General features: G+C 45.4%; 1 protein-coding gene across 4 annotated transcripts in view; it reads right to left on the bottom strand.

Annotated features, from left to right (window-relative positions):
- bi (T-box transcription factor bifid) overlaps positions 1-25681 on the bottom strand; it is a 76316-nt gene that overhangs the window by 31549 nt on the left and 19086 nt on the right. For 3 of the 4 annotated variants that reach the window (XM_026819443.1, XM_026819464.1, XM_018032419.2), the window contains 2 exons: positions 13596-13709; positions 11601-11763 (listed from right to left, as the gene is read on the bottom strand). In XM_026819443.1, coding sequence (XP_026675244.1) covers positions 11601-11763; positions 13596-13709 — 277 coding nt within the window. The remainder of the gene's footprint in view (positions 1-11600; positions 11764-13595; positions 13710-25681) is intronic. The other variant, XM_026819493.1, reaches the window with a different exon arrangement.

The raw sequence follows: 25681 nt of genomic DNA, 5'->3' as shown, positions 1-25681 counted from the left end.
TCTTCCGACGTCTGATTTCTTTTTAAAAAATGCGTTTCTTTTAGGATTGACTGTATAGCCAATACATCCTTAACGAATGTAGTTAGAAGTTATTAAATATATTAACTATTCAGTGAAATTGATTTTTGAAATCGCTAGTCCGATGCATCTGTAATGTGACGGAGTAAAAACGGTAGGGAGAAGAACATGTTGAGATGTTCAGAGTTAAACACAAATGGAGAGGAATCTTCTCTTTGTGCCAGGAGCCCTTTTCGTCCCAGCCACGGCAAGAAAACCGCTTGAGAGAGCTCGAAGAGGCCTCCACAATTCAGCTGTTTGCGTGAATTTTAAATTCGATGAACCTCCCCTCGCTTTCCAACCACCAGAAAGCTCCATTATTAATATTTATCAAGACGTTCCCTCCGTCAAAGCTTCAGTTACATATGCTCGCTTTTTGCGTTAAGATTCACACGAGTATCTGAATTTTCCGTACCGCTCGTCAAGTGCTTCAAAATTTTAGTAAGGACCAATGATGAAAGATCAGGTTTGAACAGTCAGGAATTTTTACTACTCGGAAAGATTTCCTTCTTTCATCGAGGGAAAATGATCGGTTTAAAGAGAGCACGGATTCCAGGATACGAGTCGAAGGAAAGAAAAGGAGGGCGTGGACTCGGCCAGGCCTTATTAAGCCATTGAACTTTCTCCTTTGTCATTTTTTCCCGCGCGGAGACATAAAGCGTTCGTTCGCGTCCTCGCGTGACTCGATCCGGTCGCGGTTTTCTTTCCATTTCCATTCGCGAAACGATACTTTGTCCTCATCGAGGGGGCGACGTCACGCGCGATTCGCCTCCTTTTATTAAATCCGATTGCCAAGACACTCCAGGTGTCGTTGAACTTGCCTGGTCATTTCTCATAAAATAACCAACGGCGGTTGTCGTATCAATTTTCCACAGATGCATTAAATTATTAGACGTTTATATGGAAATGCATAATGAAACGCGTAGCCTGTGTATAATACGAGTGTTTAGATGATTCCATCTGTTTGAGAAATTCGTAAAACGAGGAGATCAAAAGCTTAAGGGGAGAGAGCGGTGGAAAAGGGTTGACGAGGAAGGAGGAGAAGCAGCGGAGCAGTTTTCTGTCGCTCACCATCGAAGCGTGATGCGGACAAGTCCGCTTCTCTCCGTCCCCGTTTGTCCCAGCTAAGCCGACGCGACATCTCGAAAACCACGACACGTCCTTTGGGCCTTTCCTCGTTCTGCCACCTTTTCTCTATCCTTCGCCGCGTTACGCAATCCACCTAAGTAATTTACATCTTACACGCTCCCCCTTTTCTGCAGTTTTAAATTCTCTCAAACTTACGCTCTGAAAATCTGTACAGCTTTATAGGGACTCAAACTCTACACGGTAACCGCCGACGTTATTACATTTTAAACGCCATTCGTTTTGAATGTTCCAAGTTTCTACACGGAGAGTTGTGCCTTGAACGCGAGTTTTATGGAAAATAAATTGTCAGTAACAACTGGTTACTGCCACTTCCGATCAATTGTTAACGGTTGGGACACCGAGGTGGTTGCGAAATTCGGGGTGTTAACGGGAAACTGCACGAGAAGAATGGGAAAAAACGCGATGTAATAATTACCAAGGGGGCTAACGATTACCGGGCGAACGGAATGCAACGTTTTAATAAGAGGCTTGCCTTTTCCTTGGGTGCATCTGCACCTGGATAGCGCAACCTTTCTCGAACGGAATCACGCGATGCTTCAGACGTCTATGGCGAACTCGAATTTTTTACTTCGAGAATTACATGTCTAATTGAATTTAGTAAGGAATATTATACAGGGTGTTTCCTAATTTTCACATGCAACAAAACATGTGTGTAAATTCATGTGATTTACCGAGTTACTCAATAAAATAATACGTTTGATATTATATAAATGTTTTCGATGAAGCCATGGGAGAAAAGCAAAAGCGGCCAGGGGGTGAAAAACGTTTTGGTTCGAAATTAGTGAAGAGCGAGGATCGATACGCGTAAAATTCACAGCGTGGGAGGACGGGCGGAAATTCGTGGGCCGGAAGCGGGGGTTCTCAGGGCCTCGTTTAATTATTCGGGAAAGCCAAAATCCCGGAAGGTGTGACTGGCGCCGGGCGAAAATGTGTTTATTCGGGTTAACGCCGCCGCCGCCGCCGCCGCCGCCGCGCAGCGCCGTTCCTCGCAACGGCGCCCGTGTAAACGCGCGCCGAAAGCGAACGGGCGCCGGCACAACGAAATGAACACAGAGCCACGCTAATTAATATTTACCCTCCGACAACATCACGCCGCCATTGCCTTACCGCCTCGCCTCTGGCCCCCTCTGTCTCTACGAAACTAACTCTCCCTCGTCGAACAAAAGAACATTTTCCTTCTGCTTTTATGGAATTCTCGGTCTTAAGCTAATTTCATTGAACAAGCTTTAAGAAGCCAAGAAATTACGACCGGCTGTCTTCTCAAATTTTCTACGAGATCAAATCGTTACGTTCGATGAAACAATGCGAGCCACTTACGCGGTATAATATTTTTTCTACTCTCGGATATTTCTCCCTTATATTCAGAAACCGAGAAGAAACACGTGCGACGGGATAGCAATAAATTTGAGCCAGAAATATTCCTGGTCCATTTCGCTTTGACGGCGCGATGGGTAGGCGAAGGGGGGTTGGAGAATTCCAGAAATTCCCGGTCTACCCGAACCGGGTGAATTCTTCGCGCGGCCTGGACCACTTTGTGCACGGCGCGCACCCTTTATTTTCCTTTCCGGACGCTCTTTTTTTTCCACCGCGCTCGACACGCGCGGAAACTCGGTCGTCACGCGGAAAATTTCACCCCGCGGAAATTCTGGCGAGGGTGAGTCGCGAACCTCGAATTCCCTACGTTATGAGAAAAGATGGGAACGAGACAGAAGTCACTTTCTCAGAACGTTGACAGACGTCAAATGTAGATCAGAACGAATCGAACACGAATTAGTCTATCAGAAAATTGCTCGAGTATTTCTTGGTTTCAGAATTGGGCGACACAACGATATAAAATTTTCATTAAACTCTCGGAAGCACGGCCACAACCCCGTATTTGTAGACGAGATCAAGCAAACGAAATTGTAGAAACTTAACGAACCCTCTTAAAACGATCCCTGACCTTCCCCAAAGGCGAGTTCCCATCCTCGCCCCTCGACGTAGTCGACACTCTGTCGCGGAGAGTCGCGCGAGAGAAGATTTGTCGCGGATCGCGATGCAGGGCGACACGACCCCCGTCGCGTCGGAGCCACCCTTTCCGCGAATAATCGTGTGAGTACAGCGATCCTTCGCGAAAGCAAAAGGAACCTTGGCGAAAGTGGAAGGGAACGGTTCGCCCTTCCCTTCGAGATATGCCGTACATTTCCTGTCTCTGTTACCTCGCTCCCACCCCCGAGCCCTTGGCAGACCGACGTCCGATGGTGGGGCAAGACCGCCTCCAGAAACGCCCTTCTTGCTCCCCCGCACGCATATGCACCGAGAACCCGTGTGTGCATGCACCTACATGCATGCGATATGTGCAGGCGCATGCACGTTTCCCCCGCGAGATCCGCGATTGTGCCACGACGACGGGTCGTGTACGCGCGCGCCAAGGTAGGGTTGGCCATGGTCTTTGTCGTACTCGACTCACCGCTTCTTTGTTAACGCGACACGAATCGTCTTGTCTTTGCTCCTTCCTTGAAATCTCGTCGGGCTTCTTTTTCGAGGGTGGGAACGGCCGCGCCGTGTCCGTGCCGTTCTCAAACGAGTTTGTTTAAGAAATTAAAGAACGAGATCCAAAAACGGTTTCAAGAAAATTGTGCAAAAATTGATTCAAGAATTCATTCTTATTTTTGGGATTCTGAATCGTGTTCCACTAACTGAACTTAATAAAAATTGTATACGAGTGGGTTTGAGACTATCTTGACGACCTTCTGAAGTATTTTTATACGGAGAGTGTGGAAGAGAATTTTATCGGACGGTGCAGGTAATTATCCGTGGGAGGAGGATCAACGGTTACAAGTAACTTTTCCACGGTTTTCACCCGGATAAAAGCTCGCGGCTTCCTTCAGAATTCTTTTTCGACGCTCTCGCGGCGCGCGGGTTTAGAATGTATTCGAAGCGAGGCGAGGGCCGGCCTTTAGCGCTAGTTGTTTGCGAAAACATCTTCAAGGGTGGTAAATTACCCTCGGCACCGAGAGCTAGGATCTCTCTAAGAAAGAACTCTCTCAGAAACGTCTTTTTACCTGAACAACGTCGTACAAAAACTGTTTCATTAACAACGTCGACAATGCTCGAGCGTATAAACAATCTGCTGGCAGCGTTCGATAAAAGATCAGTTTTACGTTCCTCGTTCATTTTCGAAATTCTTTATTTAGCGTGTGTGATAAGTAAAATCGTACCGACGATTTTCCTCCCCGACGGGAGTGGTAAAAGCGTTGGAGAAGGCAAATTCCACGTTCCTTTGAGCCACCACTTTTTAGTTCCCGTTTTTTCACGGGTTTTCGTCGCGCGTTCGACGATCTTCAAACGCAAAAGCGATGCGAAATACACGTAAAACCTCGAAACGCGGCAAACATCTTTCCCTTTGCGTTTACCTAATTAGAAATCTTTTCCTAGAATTTTCAACCTGAATCCTGTCCAATACGTCGTCAGATTTTGTCACAAAAATCGCTACAACGAGTTCTGTTTCTCATACCAGAATCTGTTTCACTACGAAAAACCAAGTATTTAAAAATGGCACCAAGATCTTCTCACGACCACCTCACAGTATCCATTACACAACCCCAAAGAACTAAGAATCACAATCCCCGACGCTTTCAAAACAAGAACGCTTCCCAACGGGATCTTCCTATCCAATTATCATTTCTCTCCCCGAGCCACTACGAGAACCTAGTTCCATCAGTTGCACAAAACGAAATTCCAGTTCCTCCCGTGACCCTCTTACAATTCGGCCATCGGCTCCCACCCCTGAACACGTGTAAAACATTGAGAGTAGGGAGCACACCCCCCGGCTCGCCATTACGGATTACAAGAAGATCCGCAGGAATCCATCAAGCCTCGCCCTCTCCCAGTCCCCCTCTCCTAGAATATCCGTTAACGCCGGGGGTCGCTCGCGAGGGATAGACTTTACCGATCACCAACGTTCGGAAGACAGATCGGTCGCGGGATCGCTTTACCGCCTAGCCGATTCTATTAAAACATTCTCAGGGGGTTGGAAAATCCCTTCACTCCTTCCCGATACGACCTAATCTATCTATGGCTTCTTCTGCCTCGTCCATAGTTGTTAATGGACCTGTAGCTATGAAGTCGTTCCTTTTCAAGCTCTCAACTGTCCAGATTGGGAAAGGTCAAGGTTTTACGATAAGGGACAACGCGGACGCCTGGTTAACTGCAATTCGAACCGTTAACCCAAATTCCCGGTCCCGTTATTTTTATGATCATACAGAAAGCCGCAGGATCCGGGGGCTTCTTTTATTGCATTGAAGTCAAAGCCACACGAAATTACAGTGGTTAGAAACGCGAAGCGTCAGGCCGAGCTTAAGGCGCGTGCACTACGACTCCCGTTTTTACGCGGTTCTCGAAAACGTCGCGACGCGACGGCTGACTGACAGCTGTCACGCTCCTTTTCGCCCCGACGAATTCGTGGGTGAACCAGTTGCGGAGGCAAAACCGCGACAGCTGTTGCCTCTCCGGTCGATCGTCGCCGCTCTTTGCAAGAAGACGCGACAGATGACACGCGCCGCTATAAATCGTGAATTAGAACGTCAGCTGTCGTTATCAGGACATTGACATGGCTCGGTCACGCCGGCAAGCTAAGCGACCCTTCGTGCTTTTCCAGGGAAATTATATGAATGATCAATATTTCAGATTCTCCGAGCATTCGCTTCGGTTAAGGTTGATCATTTGGTAAAAAGGTTTGAATACGCGGTTCTTCAAGATTGTCTTTCGTCTTCAATGTTTTTCATATGATTTACCGTTAGGATAGGGCGATCGTGTTTTTGCCGTTGGTTCTGTACTGTTGATGTATACTATCGTCAATGGTTTGGCCAGGAAGACAGTTGGCGAACGATGAAATTGCTGGTATCTCGCTTTTAACGCCGAGGCCCGTGTCGCCGAGGCCTGGAACACGGCTTGGCCTCGTCGTTAATCAGCGCCCGCATATAGGTAGGTACACACGCTCCGTTCGTTCCTCTTCGGTCTTCCTGTTGATCGCGCGCGCGGTTGCAGTTAGTTCATGAATAACCGCCTTTCGCCTTGTTCGGTTCGCGATTGCCGGGCCGCGTGCAGGTGCCGCGCTGGCCACGCATTAGCATTCGACACGTGCAATTCTCGCGCGACGGCTACCTAGCGGTTTTCCAGAAATTGCACTCCTCCCGGCGAAGGTGGTACCACCCCGCTCTCTCAAATGCAGACTTCGAACACTGAATAAAATGCAATGGAGAGGACCAAAAGTCTTCAGAATTATCAATAAACCAACTCCCTTTTAGTTATACGACACCCACAGATTCAACAAGACTCATCGAGAGTTATTTATCTGGATGATAAGTAAAATATTGAAGAATCAACTTTCCTTCGTAGCTTAGAATATACTCGTACTTGAAACCAAATAATTAAAGATTAAGTGGAAGGTACACAAAGAACGTCGACAATAATAACGTCGTTTTATAGCTTTATAAGTGAATCGTGCAAACATAAAGGGAATGTATTTTTAAAACTGCTACAAATGCTTTAGTTTCTGTCTATTTTTCTCTACATTTCTGCAGTTAACTAGAGAATGGTGATTGGAATAGCCGGCCGAGATGGTCGCTATCAGCGGAAATAATTGCACGACATGAGTGTACACGTCGGGCTAACGATTCACGGCGCTATGAAGATCGTAATCGGTCACCGCGATGGACTGCGAAAGCAAGCAAGGGGTTGTTAGCGGCCCGTAGGAGTAGGCGCTAAACAGCAGATAATGAAACGAGTCGACGCCGGCAATTTTATCGTGAAATTAACGCGGTTCGATCTGGCTGCCCACACACACACCGAGACGCGTGTCTCGCGCTGGAAAATCGTGACGTCGAGTTTAATTTCGTTACGCCCACGCACGCTGTTACGCGCGCGCGCGCGCGGCGATGATACGTTACCTACATTCTTTTCAAAACATTCTATTGGCAGCTTATTAAAAACCGCGTGGGATTTACGCGGTAGTTTGAACCCGGCGTATTGCAAGTGGGACGAAATGTCCGGTCAATTATTTGAATTAATATAATGGATATTGCGTTTTTGTTGCAGTGACAGTTTCGTGCAACATACAAATTAATGTATCATAAATAGATTTTCATGGAAATTATCTTTGTGAAATCATTTTGCAAGCAACTATAGTCTTGGCAATCGTAGAAGCTATTATTACAGAAATATTAACAAATATTAAATACTTGACAGCAGAACTTGTCAGAATTTTGTATAATAGTTCATTAGATTTCGATGCAATACGAATTCTAACAGCAGTAATAAATGTATCGTTAAAGAAACGTATTAGTTGATACTCTTCTATGTGCATTGGGTTTGGAGATATTAAATGGGAGTCGAATTTGAAAAAGACGAGTGGGATCAGCGAAGCCGACGCGTGAAATCCACCCCTTGGCCAGTCTACCCCTTCGTACCGGGGTAGAATCTGCCCTAGAATTTGCGCGCGCGATCGTTACCGAGGAGAGAGAAAGAGGAAGCCGTTCCCGAGGGAAATCTGCAGGAGTGCGTGCCGAATGTGGTCACGGCAAACGATTCAACGATGTCTGCAACGAGGGCGAGCCCTTCCACCGCGACGGTCTTCAAACAACGATGACATTTCGGAAAACTTTATTTACTTTACTTTTATTATTCAATTAAAACTAATTCTGTTTGGATTTTAGAAATTATTATCAGCGTTCGAAATAAAATCCTTTCGATTCTTTAATCAACGGTAAGTGTCGAGTATAGGAATAAGTTTTACTATCTGTATATCAGGTTGCTTCTCATTCTCGGACAATTCTAATTTCCTTAATGGCTTCCTTTATCAAGGTCAGCTTTGCTAAACTTTTCTGATCGAAAACCACCCTCTGACAGGATCGTCTCCGAAATTTTCTCTCGTCCGAATGAGGAATCACGGGCGTGGGAGAAGGGAGTGCAGAGCAATGGCGCGTGGAACACGATCGCGAGAGACGACGCGTCGAGGACACGCGAGTGCGCGGAACACGAATCGGATCGGTGTTCGTTCGCTCGCTCGAACAGCAAAATGGCCCCCGACCCACGGTCTCGAAGCTCACACGCACGACGCCTCGTAACGCGCACGCGATCCGGTGTGCGCCGGTAATGAGACAGCGCCGCGTGTGTACGTGGTATGCGTGGGTGCGCACCCGCGTGGGACGCACGCCGAAAAAATCGAAACCGTCGCGTTCGACGAAAACTAATTCGTCGCTCGTCTGATTATTTCATCGTTACAACCCGCTGCGGTCAGAGTTCAGTGAAAGGGGTCGAAACCCTTCTTCTAACGAAGTAGAGATTTATTTTTATTCGGAAACATGGAAAGAATTTTTCCCCGAATTTGCAGATTTGAAGAATGCTTCACGAAACGAATGGAATGCAACTATTTGAAGTGTCCCACGGAAAACTATTCAGTTTCATCTATTTTTTTTTTGTTCGGCTCGTCTGGAAACAATTTCCAGCGCTCTCGAAAAAACAGAAAAAATCAACCGTGCGCCGGACGAGGGGGCCACGAGAGGCGGTGGTCTCGGTAATGGAACGCTAAGCGACATGTCGATGGGGTGAAGCGAACTACAGGTGTGCGGGTACACGCTAAGCAAATCACGAGCCGGGTAGAGAAACGGGAGCGTGCAATTTCCCGCGTACACGCTCGCTACTATCGCCCGGACGGGCAGTGGGCACGGCCGGACTGGATAATTAAAGCTGCGAGGCACATTTGATCCAGTTTCGCTCGATTCGTCCGTCCGCGCTGATTGTTTCCCGTTTTAATTTTCGGGATATTGGAAAAAGGATCCCATGCTCGAATCGCGTCCCGGTTGTTCTCGGGAAATGGACATTAAAACTGATTTTCCGGCCAACCCCGATTGGACAGTCTCCCCCGACTATTCTATTTTGTTTTCGTTCGTCCCTTCGTTTCGACGTCCTTTCTTGTCAACTTTTCACTTTAATTATTTCTTTAACTTGATAAATATCAGGGACACGAATTTTATAGAAGAATGGGTATGAATCCTGAATGAACGTAGAACATTTTCTTGAGAAGTACCAAAGAATTGATGGAGCAAAGGGTGTGAATTTCGGTAGAAGCGAATATCGACGACGACGAGCGTCGAGAGGCTGCGCTTTTGTTGAAGCACTCGAAAAAAGAAGAGAGGAGTCGCCGAATCTTCTTTCCGAACTGAAAGGACGACGGATGCCTGCTCGCGGCGCGGATTAAACGCGGAGATCAAGTATTCTTGATAAAGGCAGCGGGTCAAGTGGCGCGCGGAACGACTAAATCGAGGGAAAACCCAGCCACCTCCCTGTTGCTTTTAGGTAATTCTTTTTTTCTCTTTGTTTCTCAACCGACGCACCATTTACCTCTTTTATTGCCTCACTTAAGAGTCACCGATATAATAAATCATATGATGATTCTATACTTCAGATCGTGTCTAAGAATCATTAAGAAATGAATGATATGACTGACCATCAGATTTCAACGTAATCAAGGAATTAATGACAATCGAATCGAGACTTCTAATACCACGTCTAGGTTTAAGTAAATAGAAGGGATCGTGGATGAAATCCCAGAGTTGGATTAAGTTATCGCGATGGATTTCGGCGTCAAGTAGTTGTGGCCGTTGTTTCCTCTCTATTAGCCTCCCCCGTGGGCCCGGTACAGCCGCGGGGCCCTCGGTCGTTTTCAGCGAGCAGAGGAGAGCGAGGGGAGGTCCCAGGGTCTGCGGAAGCCAGCGTCGAAGCAAAGAAGCCTGGTTCTTTCAGCCACCACTACCCTCCTCCGTCCACGGAGCGGACGCGCTGCACCGTTCACCTTTTTTGCGAATCCTTTTTGCGGCAGTCCGTGTCGGCGTCCTTTGAAGGATTCTGCATCGCTGGCTCGTGAAATCTAGTCCTCCAGCCGGGGCCCGGAGCGATGTCAATGGCTGGCACAGCCCGACCTTTGTTACGACCAGCACACACAGCCTTTCTCTTCCTCTACCACCTCCTCCTCTTCTTCCTTGATTCTTCGTCCTCTTCTTGTTTCTACTTGCCGCTCCGTTCTCCCTCCCGCTCCCTCCCTCTCTCTCTCTCTCTCTCTCTCTCTTTCGCTCTCGATTCTTTTCTTAAGGCCCGGGGTTGAAGGGTAAGTAGTGGTAGTCGAAAGGTAACCGCGATTTTGGGCCACGGTTCACCTGCGACGACTGGCCCTCGGTGCACGAGCCCAGAAAATATTGGGCTTCCAGCAGGGTGAGATCAACCCTTTCTGGATTTTAGGGAAGATGAGGATCAAGGATCTAAAGTGTAGCATATGGAGCGGAAGAGTGATCTCTATCTCAAACGATTTAAAAAAAAAAAGAGATTCTCGACTCTGAGTCGAAATTTTAAAAGCAGCAAGTAATAACAATGTTTCTAAACTATGATTTTAGTACTAAAAAAGCTTTCGCTCTCCGAACGAATTATCTGTTAAAATCTGAGAGTCTAATCAAACAAGGCCCAAGAAAACAATGGCAGCTGTCCCTGAAACGCAAACTTGACTCCGGGTTCTCTAATATTCGATGGAAAGGAGGAAAATTAGCGCGAGCAGCACTCGGGACCCGGTCCGGGGATGGATCCTAGTAATCCCCGGTGCTTGACAGCGGCTGCCTTTGTCGGGAAAATCCCGTGGCGGCAAACAAAAATGAGACACTCGACTCGGGCTCGAGTCCTTCGAGATGGCTTCCTTGAGTGCCGCGGAGTCCCCCGTGGCACACGAGCAAACAACGGGGGCGAAAGGACTCGTCGGGGTCAGCAAACACCGGGAAAAACGGCCGGAGCTCCTGTTGCTCCCGTTTTTAAACCATCGCTACCTTTTTCCTTTTCGAAGCGCGTGGGAATGTTTGTCCACCGGGTCCGACCCATACTCCAGGGGTTAATGGATTCCGGATTTGGTCAATTCGTCGTGGAAAACGCGATGAAGTTTGACCCAGTTTCAGAAAACTCTTTTGTCGAGGACTCTCGGTGGCTGAATGCGTTTTTCGAGCGAACAGAAAGATTTTCGTACCAGCTAAGTGATAGCAATTTAAACCACCCCGTGTCGAACATAATAAATCCTTCTAACTTTCGATAAACAGATCGTGAATTCGATCTGCAGAAAATATAACGACTGCACATTATTATTCTCGCGTGTACTATTAATAGAATAGAATGTTCGATAAAAAGAACGCGTAAAAATATACGTGGAACAAATTGAGAATGGTGATCGTCTAGGTCGACGTGGCCCTAACGAGGTTCTTAAACAGCCGATCGTTAGGTCGTTAGCCGAGGGCGAAATACGTTAGCGAATTAATTGCGAGACTCGGAGCTCCGACTTAGATGCTAGTAAAGTAAGTAATTGTTTGGTTGGCGTTACGTACAGTACTTACAAAGCCGTGCTTGTCGCTGATGTTGTTAGTGAGCTTTAGCTTATGGAAGCTCACGACCTTCTGCATCCATTGCTCGCCGCTGCTGGGCGAATCCGGGTGGATGTACATCCTCTTAGGCATCTCCGGGTCCGCTTTCCCCGCCACCATCCATCTGCTGCTCGACAAACAATTAAACATGAAAACATTAATAATTTTTCACACAAGATTAAGTTGTAAAATTTCATTTTGACGATTAAATTATTAAACGGTACAATTTATTCTTTTTAAGATTGTCAAACTTAAGACTGTCGATAAGTGTTGGGACTGTTTTTATTTAAGGGGAGGCGTGTCTCGGTGGTGGGTCAAAATCGAACTAGCCGAAGGAGAACTCGTCCGACGAGTTTGAGAGTGGCTGCGGTCACCGGTGTGATGTAATCGTTCATTGTGGTCTATCGACTCTCTACGAACTCTGTGATGGCATCGGTGCAGTGAGCCAAAGCAATACAATTTTGAATTTTGGCTACGGTCCGGAGTAACTATGAATTGTGCACTGCGCTACTTGTACATCAGATCTCTTCGGTTTCAGATAAAAACAGCTTTGAATAAATTAAGATTGTTCAAGTTCGCGAGAGATCTTAAACGCAGGAAACGGGAGTGCGTAAACGGCTCAGGATGCAAAAAGAAGCGAGGAAGAGAAGCTGAATAGAGATCCCGTTTCATTGAGTCGTGGGAATCGGCGGGCGCATTTCGTAGCGCCATTTACGCGGACCGCGCGCGTATAGTAAGTATACCATCGAGCGTTGACACGTTTTCGCGGACGGGAACTCGGTCGCGCCGATTTCCCGGCTTTCCCGAACGCTCGATTATGTTCCGTTTAGCACCCTCGCCGCGCGTTAGAAAAACGTTAAACGCGACGAACGTTTCGTCGTGAGAATGTGATACCTGCGTTGCAACTTTCTGAGAAAAAGTTAATGGCGCGCTAATGACTGCCGGAAGGTTGCATCCTAAACCGTTGCTGAAAAACAGTCGAACAATGTATCGCCTTTTTCTTCTATATGGAATTGCTCTCCATTTACAGCAATTTTATTATACTCTACAGTTATTCATTCTTATACCAACCCAGGCAATAATTGTGTTGGATCTTACCCTAGCAGTTAATTTTGAAATATAGCTTTAGTTCTTAGAATAAAGTAAATCAGATAGCTGCTGACTTCGTCCCTTACTCGTAATGTTAAACTTTACTGCTTTGAGCAATATAGGTATATACTAAGTTTCAGTCTTTCTAGTGTTAACAACCTTTGTCAAAGGTGAATACGAAGGATTATTTATGATGCGATTTATGATTATTATGATACGATGTAGGGACTCGCAATTGGAAAATGCACAGTGACAATTTCCAAATGTGCAGCGGGGGAGCGATGGAGAGAAAGGTCAGTCCGCCTGACCATAAATTTTTTTCGTCCATTCCAACGCCAAAATATCAGCGCCTTTTCTCTTTTAACTCTTGTAATACCCTTAGCAGAGGGTAGTTAGCCTGGTTGCGAGCGTGTAAGCAAAATGTTACGAGTTCAAAGCAACTTATACGTGTTCTATACTATATTTTTTTGTCATCTTTAATAAAATCACTTTTAATATTAATTGAAAGCTCTGTAATTATTTATCTTACTGACAAGTAAAAACCTCAACAAATCATCTTGTCAAATATAAAAAAATGAAGACGTACATTGCGCATGAAATTATTCTGAATTTTTTAATTTTTCATCATATTCTTGCGTTGATCAAAAACTTTTATTAAGAAAAAATAGTTGAAGGCAGAAAGTGGCAACGTACAAGTAATCAGATAATTGCATTAATTTCCGCGTTTGCGTTCGTCACGAAAGCTTCGACGCAACAGCTTGGCCCGAGTTTAGGTTCGTGATCGCTTAGATTCATGCAACTATTCGCCTTGTTAACCCTGCTGCCCGTGACAATTAAACGTTTTACGATATTTCAACCCATTTTGCTTACCTGTTGTGAAACTTGTATCTATAGTCGTCCGCGGCCACGATGTCCAGCAGGAGAATGTACTTCGCCTTAGCGTCCAGACCGGAAACTCGGAACTTCATCTGAGGGAACATCTGCCTGGAACCCAGGATCAACAGACACACTCCAATTAGTTAATATAATGCGATAAACAATTGCATCGAATTTGTTTCGTTGTTATTCTTAAACATTACGACGTTGATTAAATTAAAAAATAATTAGATCATTATCAAAATAATTCTAAACGTGAGCTCGCAATTATGGTATCATATTTTCATAGATTAGACTTGATCTTCGATATCTCCTTCATTCAGTTTTCTTATAAAACGAGATCCGCAGTTTGCTTATTGTTATTAAAATATCCGCGACCCGCGATGGAATCCCGGAAAGAAGGTACGGATAGAAACGTGCACGAGTCAATCGCGGCCGCTGTCAGGTACGCTGACCAGGTAAAAAGCGGATCCTGTCGCGGCTAGGGCCAGGAACTTGGTGCACGCCGCGGTATTACCGTACCGCGCGGAAAGAAAGAAAAGGGGGCGCGCCTTCTGTCGCGCGATCGCGCCCGTTTCGGCGTGTTTTCACTTTTTCCGGCACACCTTTCGGACAAAAGGAATGCCGTTTCGCGAAAATACCACGCGAACCTGAAATCGTTCACTGGGCTTCGTACCGTTCTTGCCCGTTTACCCGCCGATCCCCGTTGTAATTCAGGTTACAGCAGGTGAGAATTTTATTGAAACGTTCACAACGATCTCTTGTTAAACGTTTCACATTTCGTTTCCTCATTTATCACGAAGCATTCTTGGTTACAAAAATTTATATGAATATAGTCTGTAAAATTTATGAGAATTATTGATACTTTTCATTGTTCTTCGATTCTGAAGCATTTTTTAAAACAAAAGGAGTCTGCGAGATTTGTAGGAATTGTAATAGACCAAGATTACTGTATACAGTGTTTGGAACGGTTTACGTAAGAAAGGAAGGAATATTTCGTGAAGATAAAGCTGTCGCAATGCTCGTCGCAAAAAGTAGGTGCTATCGCGACGAGTAAAAAACTGGCGACGATAAGGCTGATCGGTGGCTCGTGATTCGCGCGGCAGACATAACACGATTAATAAAATCCGGAGAACGCCCTCAGCGAGTCGCGCGGGTTCAATCGCTTTGACATTGATTCCGGACCACCTTGCAACCGTGTCCCGCCTATTTCCATGCGGCGGGAATCGTTTTTAGGCGGCCGCGTACCAAATAATTGACCTCCGCTTTTAATGAGATCTCACACACGCGCACGTCGAATTATGAGCCGACTAATTAATGAAGAAGCGGATTTACGAAGCCGCGATTCTGCTCCATCTTTTGATCGAACTTTTCAACCTCGTTTAAATATCGTCTTTCACGATAACAGGAAAAATTCATTTAATAACGATCGTACGCGGCCTGCAGATTTTCATGGAAAATAATATGAATGAAAAATTAAATTTCTACTTTTCATTAAAATAAATAAAGGCCAATCATTCTTGTGCTAAAACAATTTTCGTTGTTTCACCTTTTTGAAAAAGCTGGTAAGTGCAGAAAACCGGTGAATGGTTCGAATGCCATAATGGAAACCGCGATTACCTTAAGAGAAATCGGCTGCGCCCTCTTCGAATTATTGTACTTTTGTATGCTAACGGCGCGAGTATCCTTAAACGTCGTCGTTATAACGGCCGGGCCCAATTACGGTAATTAGCCGCCATAAACGAGTAGCGTCTGAGAAAGCACCTTCGCGGCTCCTCTCTCTACCCCCCTCGGAACGTGTACACGCGAACAATACAGCCGCCTCCTCTCTCCACGATAAATATAAGTCACCGTGTCTTCGCGTGGACATCCGACCGGATCCATTGTTTCGGTCTTTAAGAGCCTGATAATCAATTAGAGATCCTAACTACGAGCAGTGGCGTTCCAATGGGAGAGCCGCCTCCGAACTCTTTCAAATTTGTAACAATAAATTGGGAGCTCTGTAGAATCATCATAGAATCGAATTTTTGTCAAAGTGATTTCTTTTTCCATACTTCCTATACGTACGTATCAACGTCCAGGTCGATAGTTCATGGTATGGTAAGTTTGAATGTGCAAGGGATCGTTGAGCAATTTTGTGAAACTCAGACTGCGGAAACGGATGAACAAGAAATCGGTCGATGGAACGCCTTTAAAGGCCGTCCAGGGATTTCTGGTAGCATCTGCCTACTGTCCTGAATATCATGAAGGGAGGATCGATCCTCGTTCACGTAGAACGTCGAAGGACGGTAAGCCGGATTATCCTGGCCGTGCGAGCCAAAATACCCACGCGAATCGGAAAAGCCGGGAAGACCTCGCTCTCTCTGATTAACTTCGGAGATGGTAACGAGTCTCAAGTTCGTTCTACAGATCCAGAATTGATCATAAATATTTAAGCTGGATTCATTACGGGCGTTGCGTGCGTCGGAAATCATTTTTACGAACACCGCATGCACTTACGTACTTCAAATGCACAGGGTAATTGCAGTAATGTGCATAATTTAATTTTCTGATGGGAAAGCGGACACGCGTTGCCTTCTATGAGCATCGACAGTAGACAGTTTTCAAAGAAACGTGTCTGGCACGAAGTTGAATATTTAACAGAGATTTGTATCCTCTAATCTTAAAGACAATCAAGGCAATAATTATACAAGATAAGGTATTGCAATTTTCATTTGCTCATTTATAGTCTTATTAAATCTCGTTTGTTTTATAGCGTGTTAAGACTCGTAAACGGGGGGTGCACGTTCACACCGAGCTGGTGCAACGGTAACGAGCATTGGTGCCGATAAAGCGTGAAGAATAACCGGAGATCGAAGCTCCCGTGTCACATAACTCCGGTGAGCAAATTATCTGACCGAACTGAGTCGTACCAGGCTGTTGAAAGCTGTAAATCGTGCGATAAAGCTTCTCTTTCACAGCCCGGGGACCGAAAACTGTAACTTTCGAAGCGGTCGATAAGAATGAAACGCGGACAGATAGGAAAAGGAAAAGTTCTCGTCCGCGTGGACGTTAACCAGCCGAGTAGGGCCGTCTTGCCCGAAGGGAAAGGGCGTAACCCCGTGACATTCCTTTCCACGACGCATTTAATGGCCCCCCTCGTACAGATTACGGGAAAAAGAAACTCGGCACACGTGTTTCGGGGCCTTATGATTTTATAAGCGTCCAGCACCCTTTCGTGCGCGGTTGGGAACACGTCTGGGAGACGTTCCGTGTTCGAAGTTTCTGAGAAACGTTCGGACCGAGCGACGTTCCAGAGTATCTCTAGACATTATTCTGAGGTTCGTCTCAAGTGTTTATAAAATTGATTCAAGCAATGTGTCATTGTGCATTTGCAGAGAATGCGAAGCCTCGTTCTCCTACGAAACCTCGTTCTGTTACTCTCTCAGAATCTGTCCCGTAATCCTATACCTATCAATGCCTCATGCTTAAACACTTCATGGCATTCAATCAGACCGTCGCAATATATGTATGTATATCATTTCGCCCTATACAATTTCATACGACTTTCACACTCAAAATAATAATTCCTAATTCCCAGACGTTAAACCAAGTTGAATCAAATGTCAGTTCACGGAAATTAAAATCGAACGATTAAAATACGACGCGATTGAAAGACTTGACATGAAATTTGTGGGACACCGAGTAGATGGGTTCTGGGTGTTTCCGCAGCGTGTGGCAGGTGGAAGCGAGCTCCGGGTTCCAGGAAACCTCAGGAGCCCGCGGGTGATGTGCGAGAACGACGACGAGGAGGACAACGAGGAGCCACGATATAACCGCGGTGAGCAGCCACGTCCCTAAATTCTTTCTCCCTTTCCCTTTGTCTCCTCGTTCTACTCGTTTTCCCCTCCGCCGCTGTTCCACCTCCTCTCGTTCCTTTTACAATTCGATAGCCTCTCGCTGGCCGTCGCGTCGCGTCGTCTCGCCCGGGCCCCCTGGCCCATATTTGTTTCTCAGACGGCGCTAATTTTCGCCGTTACGGCTCTATCGCCGAAAACCGATCTCGGATCGCCTCCAGCTATCAACGTCTCGTTAACCAAATCGAACATACTAGGCGGACCTCTTGTCGTCTTCCAGCAAACCTCGATCACAACCGAATTGAGGAAACTTCTTATAAGAATCAATGAAACGAATCACGCTCGATCTTTCCGCTAGATGAATAATAAAGGAGGAGAGTAGAAGATTCGACAAAATCGAATTTACGTGAATACCTGCCGCGATCCAAGCAAAACTGTGTTCCTTGAGTTATAGTCGCGTTCCGCGTCGAAACAACGAGCAAGGTAATTTATAATTGATTCTATTTTCATCTCGACTGTACAAACATTGATTGTCTGATATGTTCGTTTAATTATCTAAAAAATTTCCCGATCATCTCTCTGTTTCCAGATTTTAAAATATATTACGTATTCTAATGCACGTTGTGAACTGGAGACGTCAGTAGAAGAATGCAAATGGTTAACCAGCGAATTTTTTATCGAAACGAAATTGAATATTAGCGTTAAACCGAGAGAAGACCGTTTTATTCCCGAACGAAAAAAGGACGTAAAGATATTTTTCTGGTACGATCGCGAAAGGCGCGGATAATTAAATCCGAGAGCGAGCCGTCTCGCGTTTTATGCTCGCCGACGTGGCGCGAGCCGAGTTTAAAACTCGCGGTGGCCGATAAATCGAACGTTGAATCGTTATTTACGGGGCGTCATTATCGGTGGCGAAGCGCCGAAAGCTTGCCGCAACCCGGTAGCTTTCCGGTTAATTTATTTTATCGCTAAGCTTCGCCTACCGATGATTTGCCGCGCGGCCGTGCCTGTACCGTGACAATAAAATTGAAAGCCCCGCTGCGTTTTATGGCGAGATTAAAAAACGCTCCGACCGGCTTACACTGTAAATTGCGAACTCACCAATACACCGCGGAGGAATTTCGTGAGATAACGCCGTTAACCGACTCGAAAACACCGCCTCGATCGCGGATCACTCTTTGTTTAAGAGCATCGCGTGATTCTCTCGTACCTCTTGCCTTGCCATTTATCGTTGCAGAATCTTCAAGATGGATCATGAGAATGGTTCAATCGTTTTTGTAAACAAAATTAGTACAGCGATTGGGTGATAAAAAATGTTATGCAAATCTAATGTCGATTAAATCGTGTTCAGTTTGGACTGTATTCATTGACTCTGGATCGAAACACGGCAAGACAAGAAAGGAATTAACATATAAATCCATTAGCTTTCGAACTGTAGTTTAACGATAAATAAATCATTTTGGATCAATTAGATTCATTGTCTAGATGTCGAAAAGCTGTGTCTCGACGCGTGAAAGGGTTCCTTCCGGGTTTTAACGCGATAGAAACTGCGCGAGGGAAGATAATGAGACTCGGCGTTGTGCGTGCGCGACTCGGGGAGGAAAAACGCATTGTCGCCGGGGGATGCGAGTGTCGCACGCTCGTCTCGTAACCAGTCTGAAGTGTGAACGCGAGACCTCCACGCATCGCCGGCTACGGATCGCCCGGAGGACAAAGCGCGGACACGAAATCCGTCAGCCGAGGATTTTTCTACACGGAACAATACCAAACACCTTCCACAATCCCTCGGGTTTTGTCATTTTAACCCTTGCTCAGTCCTTTAACACTAAGAATCTCCCTTTGTCAGCGTGAAGTGAACAATATTGTAAAGCTCTTACAATTGCACCTTTCACAGTTTCTGAAATTAATTATGTGATCCCTTATCACTGTAGCTAATTCCTTTAACGATATTTCTTTAGTATTAATTGAACAATGTTTCAAACGTTGAGTTTCAATTTTATAAAAATAATAAAAATAATTAGAAATATGTGGGAAAAGTGAAAATCATCAAATTCTCTCTTGAAAAAGCAAATTCTCCTAAGCTCGGACAAGTTTCTCGCTGATGAAATTGAATGAAATTGGAAAAGATCCACGTACGTCATCGAATCTTAGGGGCATCGTCGCGGAAAAGGTATCTAAGGGTTGAGAGGGTCTTGTCGAACAAATCGGTACAAACGATCGTCGTAAAGCAGTTAAGGCGAGTTTATATACGCGTTTCTCGGACGCGAAGGCCCCTGGTGGAGGCGGTCGAACCGAGATGACCAGCCCCGATAGGGAAACCGATAGTCGCTGCCCGGGCTTTCGAGTTCGAGGGTCTCCTTTTATCCCTGAGCCGCGGTACCGGACCCCCGCGGCGTGGAACTTTTTTAACTGGATCCCGAGTCCACCGGGCTTGCGTCTCAAAACTTGCCTCCTCGCAATTTACGTTCTCTTCTACCGCGAAGGTACGAAGGAAAGGCGGAGACGGATCAACGATTTAATTCCGCTTTTCTTCGGTCACTGGAACGAATCTGGTCTTTGTTTCTTCGTTAGACGCTTCTCCAAAATGAGTTTCAACGGTAACAAGGAAGGAAAAATGTTTCGGATTCAATTCTCATTGTACAGTCACAAAATTCAATTAACGAATCTTCCTGATCATCGTACTCGCATTTAGTTGCAGTTTTAATAATCGTATTGATCAAAATTAGAATTCATGAACGATCTTCCTAATTATTACCTGTTTGTTTTTCAGGACGTCTCATCAGTGTGGTGAGAAATGAGGCTAATCAATATTGGTTCAGATGTTCAGCGAAATAAATTTTCGACGACGCGTAGGCACTGAAAAATGATTCACGACCTCGTGGCTGTCGTGTGTGCATGTATACGTGTCGCACGCTCACGTCGCAATCTGCCATGCACCGCGTATCCACTTGAGCGGTTGAAAGGGGATCCGAGGTCCACCTTTCACGCCCGAGGACAATAATTACTCGCTTCTCATTTATACAGGGCCACTGCCCCGAAAAGAATCATTCTTACAAAATACCACTCGAATCGATCCTCGACAATAATCAAAACATTAATCGCGGTTTAATTCAGTCGCACGTAATTTCAATTCGATGTTCAGACGTAAACTAGTCGGTGTCAACGTACGACAATAAATTTGGCAATCAAGAAAGATGATGAACCTCGTTTGAACGTGTTTAAACCGGCAATAAATCATTCTTTAAAGCACTTGGCACCCTCGACCTCGGTCAAATCCTACAAAGAGCCGCTGAAAGGTGAATCGGCGCCGCACGAAATGCGGTAAGGGTGTCACGAATCTGAGACGAGTGTCCGATCCGAAAGTAGAAAACGGTGCTTGGAAGCCGTGATAGTTTCCGGCCAAGGTTAGCAGTCGAAATTCCCGCGTCTCGGCATAATTTCGGCCGTTTATGACTCGCCAAGAACAAATAATAATTTAGTGGGCGTCTACCAGCTTCATCCCCCCCGGGCCCAGGTCCGGGCCCCGACACACTGTATAAATAACGAGTGGCGCCAGTCGAACTTCCACCGTTACATTATCTCTCTCTCGTACCTCACACGGCCGCTCACTCACACACACGCGTGAAAAACCTGTGAACCCTCTCTCTCTATCCCTTCGGACCTTATACGATTTCTTATTAGTCCTCGACCGAGCCTGAGGTGTGAGAAACTTCACTGATCGCTATACCGGGTGTACGGCCCTCTTCATAAACCATCACCGAGTGATGATTGTTTATCAAAAGATCTTTCAATTACTCTAAATTAGTAATCATAAATTCGTTCAATGAATGGTTCCATTAAAATGTGACGAATTTTCATTTGTTCATTCGAGCTCTGATAATTATACATTTTATAAGAAGGGCGTACTTCCGGATTTCTTTTGATCGATAGAAGAGGGGCGGTGGATTCTAAGCGTGATTTGTAAATGTTTGTCGGCGAGATTAGCGGTACGGACGCACGGTAGGTGAAAACCCGTTGATCTCGTGGACGCTTGAACCTCTAATTTCGAGCGAGCTCGAGACTCGAGCGGATTACACCCGGAGGAACGAACCGGCCGAGTTTATCGATCCTCGCCGCCGGTTGTTCATCGAAGGTGCGAAAAATGTGGAGGCCTCTCGTGAATTATAATCACGCGATCGATACCTAACGGGTGTTCCGAATCCACAGGTAAAGTTCAAACCAAAAATTGCATTCGTACCAGAAGAAGAACATTCTAAGATTCTAATAAGAAAAAAAAAATCAATAAGACATCCTCATTTTTAATGATCTTCCCTGATTTCATTTTTGAAAATACCGTCGCTGTGAGAAGACGAGTCAATTAACGTATCGATTTAAAATCCATTCAGCGAGCGAAGTAATCCCGCGATTAGTATCGTAATACGTGGCCCGTGGAATCGGCGTTTGCCCAACCCGGCATTATTTTCAACCGTTCCGTGTTATTAAGATCGCCGATAAAACCGGACACGAAACCGAGCGAGTGCCAGGCTAGAGCTAGAGAGGCTAGGCCGAGCGCCACCGACACACCGGAAGACGAGCGAGCGAACACGATCGTGTAACCGTAACCGGTGGCTACCGTGCAATTATGTCTTCGCCAAGTTTCCCGATGAAAAGCGCAAATACCTCTATCGGCACGTTTTTTTTAATCGAGTTACCCGGCAAACACGAAATGATAAAAACGTGATTGACAACGAGCTGATGATCGATAGGACGGAATTCGTATGCTAAGCAGATTGTTATCCATGTTCCGATTAATAGAGGTAAATTGTTTAAACGAGACGATGCTGCAGGCAGATCCAGAAGGAGAATCGTCTGTCTGATTGCCTGTACGAATAATCGAGGACCGGTCTCGCCGCTTTATTACGCCAGACTCGCGAATATTTTAACATAGAATTAAGCAAATGGGAATAGGCAATTTAGAGCTCTCGTCTTAAACGCGACGGAACGTTCCAGACAATCGAGAGATCGTAGAAAATCTCGTAACCTCGTAATAAATCATAAATAGTTTCGACGAGTACTAAAGCCGAACGAGGATTTCATTCATACGCGTGTTAATACGAGACCGCTCGGATCGCATGTTTGATTCGTTAGAATATCAGAAAGCTTAATGTGTTCATTCATGCTCTCGTACGTTTGCCAATCTGTACATTGTATCCCAAGAATTACATCGAGCACGCGAATTCGACAGACAAAAGAATAGTTTGAATTTCGTCAAGCGATGTTCATTTCGGTGTGACTCGTTCTGGATTCAACAGCGTCGAAGAATTTCCTTCCCATTAGACGCATTGTTCGGGAATCAAACGATCGTTCTCTAAATTAGTACAAACTTGCGGCGTGTCTCGCGCGACCGATCCCGTGTACCCTTTCGAATTAATACGGCCGGTTAAAAGTATGGGCGCGCGAGCGTATGCGAGTACGTATGCTGGCCACATCCCGTGCAGGCTGCAGTGGCAGCTGGCGAATAGCGGGGTACCTATTAAAGTCCTCTAGATAAAGCGCGAGATTAATTGCCCGCATGCAATGGGTAATTGATCAGATCCAGTTCACTACTCGCCTCTCCGCCGATGCACACGTGGATCGAGGTAACGCGATCCGCACGCCGCGTCGCAATATTCCTTTTTTAACCTCGCTTTACCGTTTTCTCGCCCGGGATCGTGTGAACAACGTTTAGAAAAATTCTATTTCCAATCGAGAGTGTGAACCATTGATCGTATATAATGCAAGATTATGAATATGCAACGATCGATTGATTTATCGTTGGAACGATTCGAGCTTGTAACGCGAAATAATTAAAATAGAATTAGATTCCCATGTTAAGATATGATTCAGTGAAGAGTGTCAAGCTTATTAATGGTAAACGAGATTATGAATATTAATGGACCGATGATTCAAGCTTGTCGTAACGTCAATTACGGAATTAGACCGTGATTTGAAAAAGTTGTCACTGGCTTAAAAACGAAGGAATTGAAATTTTACAAAAAGAGCTCGGCCGATTCAGAATGGGCAAGAAAGTCGGTATCAATTAATTGAGAGGGTGAAAAGACGACGTTTTCCTGGGTGAAAGGTAAAAGGGTGTCGCGAAGACGTCGGGAATTCGTCTAGAACCCCTTCCTTTCTATATACCCCAGTCAAGGTTTCCATCTATCTGGTTGCATTTCACATGGAATTCACACGTCTCGCGTGTACACTCGGTGAAAAAGAAAGGGGTAAACAGAGGCGAGTTATATACGTATCCGAGGGGTGTAGGTCGAAAGAGGGCGAAGAAGGCGGCCGTAACAGCTTTCTATTTGCATACTGCCTCTCCCTTTTCATCCGCGAACTCCCTTTCGACACCGGCGCGGCGTTATTTGCATTCAGAAATTGGCTGGCAACCACCGCCGCGACCTCCTTCCTTCCTTCCTTCCTTCCTGCCCCAGGGATCTTATCCTAAACCACCGACACCCCCGCGATCAACCGCTCCTTCACGCTTTTCAAAATTCTTATCAATTCCCGCACTTTTTTATCAATTAAAAATTCGAGAAATCATTAAAATGCCAAAGAGTCTTCGCTCCTAATATAGAAACTTCCAAAGACATTGACAATTTGCAAAACCTTGAACCTTTATTTAAATGATCCATCGATCCATTCGTACATTTCTTCAAAATGATTAAAATAATCATTAGAACAGTAGAAGCGGAGACCGAAGCGACAATTTCCAAGAAAGCTCGGAACGAGCATCGGCTCGCAAAGGACAATGGGCGCGGCTGAAATCAGTAAGAAAGCGAATCTCGAACTACGTTACATATTCGCAGATACACCGATAGACGTAAGCGGCTTGGTGGAAAAAAAAAAAGAGACGGTTCTTGTCCGGTAAACGGTCGTTATCATCTATTCACACTACTTGGACACCAATATAAATGGTAAGCGAGCGTGCACACGCTACCACTGAACGCGGCTTCAACCCTCGTAATTCCTTTTTCGTCTCGACTCGATTTTTCTCTCTCTAACCGGATTGAATAAACTCCGAGAAGTTTCAATACTCCTCCGTTTTGGTAAAGAGAAATTGGTCTCTCCGTTTTAAGATGTAAAGAAGTCTGGCATTAAAATTTAATGAAAATATGTACAGCCTAACATTTATCGAAAAATTGATTTTCATTATGGGTCTGAGAAATTGTTGAAGATTTTTGGAACAAACTGGATTGAGTCAGTCAAGGGTTAATATCGATCTCATTAAAAAGACCGATCGGTCCGATCGATGATGGAGCATCCGCTTGAATTCGACATGTGCTCTCGATTACGAGCGCACGTGCACGCGATGCACTTCCGTATCGATTCGCCTTACGAACCGACGCGAACCTCGTTTCGAATGTACGGATAACATTTATTTCAATTTCAAATTTTCGTTAAATGCATGCCCGTTCTGACAACGCACATTCCGACGTCAGTCGTGCGATTTTGCAGTGATTCAGGATCGATTTGCATTGTCTCGATGTCCGTCACATGTCGCGTGCATGAAGCCTGACCTCAGACATTGTCCCTCGTATATTATTTGTAACCAGTAGGCACTTCTAAAAGTGCATAAGCGACCGTAATTTATTACTGGAAATTCACTCGCATTGATTATTACCAGATTTTGTGCCAAAGAATGCAGAAAATATAGAAGACGTCGAGAACTGCATTATTAAATGACAGAGGAAACTAAATAAATCAAGTTCTTTAAATTGATACCACGAACGGACAAGAAGCTTCGATCTAATCATAAAATATTGATTTTTCCATCTACTCTTTGCACTTATGATTGATTTAATTGGAGACAATTACTGGATTGCAATTACAAGTCACGCTCCTGGCAATTATGGCAAGCATTGTTCTTATCGATGAACGAGTGGGTTTCGAGCCGTGAGAATTTCGCGAAACAGCCTCGCGCTTAATTGCGAGATAAACGGTGGACGGCACGGTGTCGTCGCCGCTTAGCGCGTAAGTTACATGCTCGCGAGCCCGCATTACGCATACCAGATAATAGGACGCTAATTATTCCTAGCCGCAGCCGCTGCTTAATTTATTATGCCGGCTGGAAGCCTTTTCTTCTGCCGAAGACCCGCGTGCATTCCGCTCGAGGAAACCGCGCGGAAAATACTCGTAATCATCGTTCAAACAGACCACCTTTCTTCATATCTTATACTTTTAAGGATGTATTGGCTATACAGTCAATCCCGAAAGTTTATGTAT

Source organism: Ceratina calcarata, unplaced genomic scaffold, assembly GCF_001652005.2.
Source record: "Ceratina calcarata isolate Rehan_Ccalc_2016 unplaced genomic scaffold, ASM165200v1 scaffold1, whole genome shotgun sequence".
NCBI lineage: Eukaryota > Metazoa > Arthropoda > Insecta > Hymenoptera > Apidae > Ceratina > Ceratina calcarata.
Note: the sequence above shows the minus strand (reverse complement) of the source record. Positions and strands in the feature narration are given on the sequence as shown.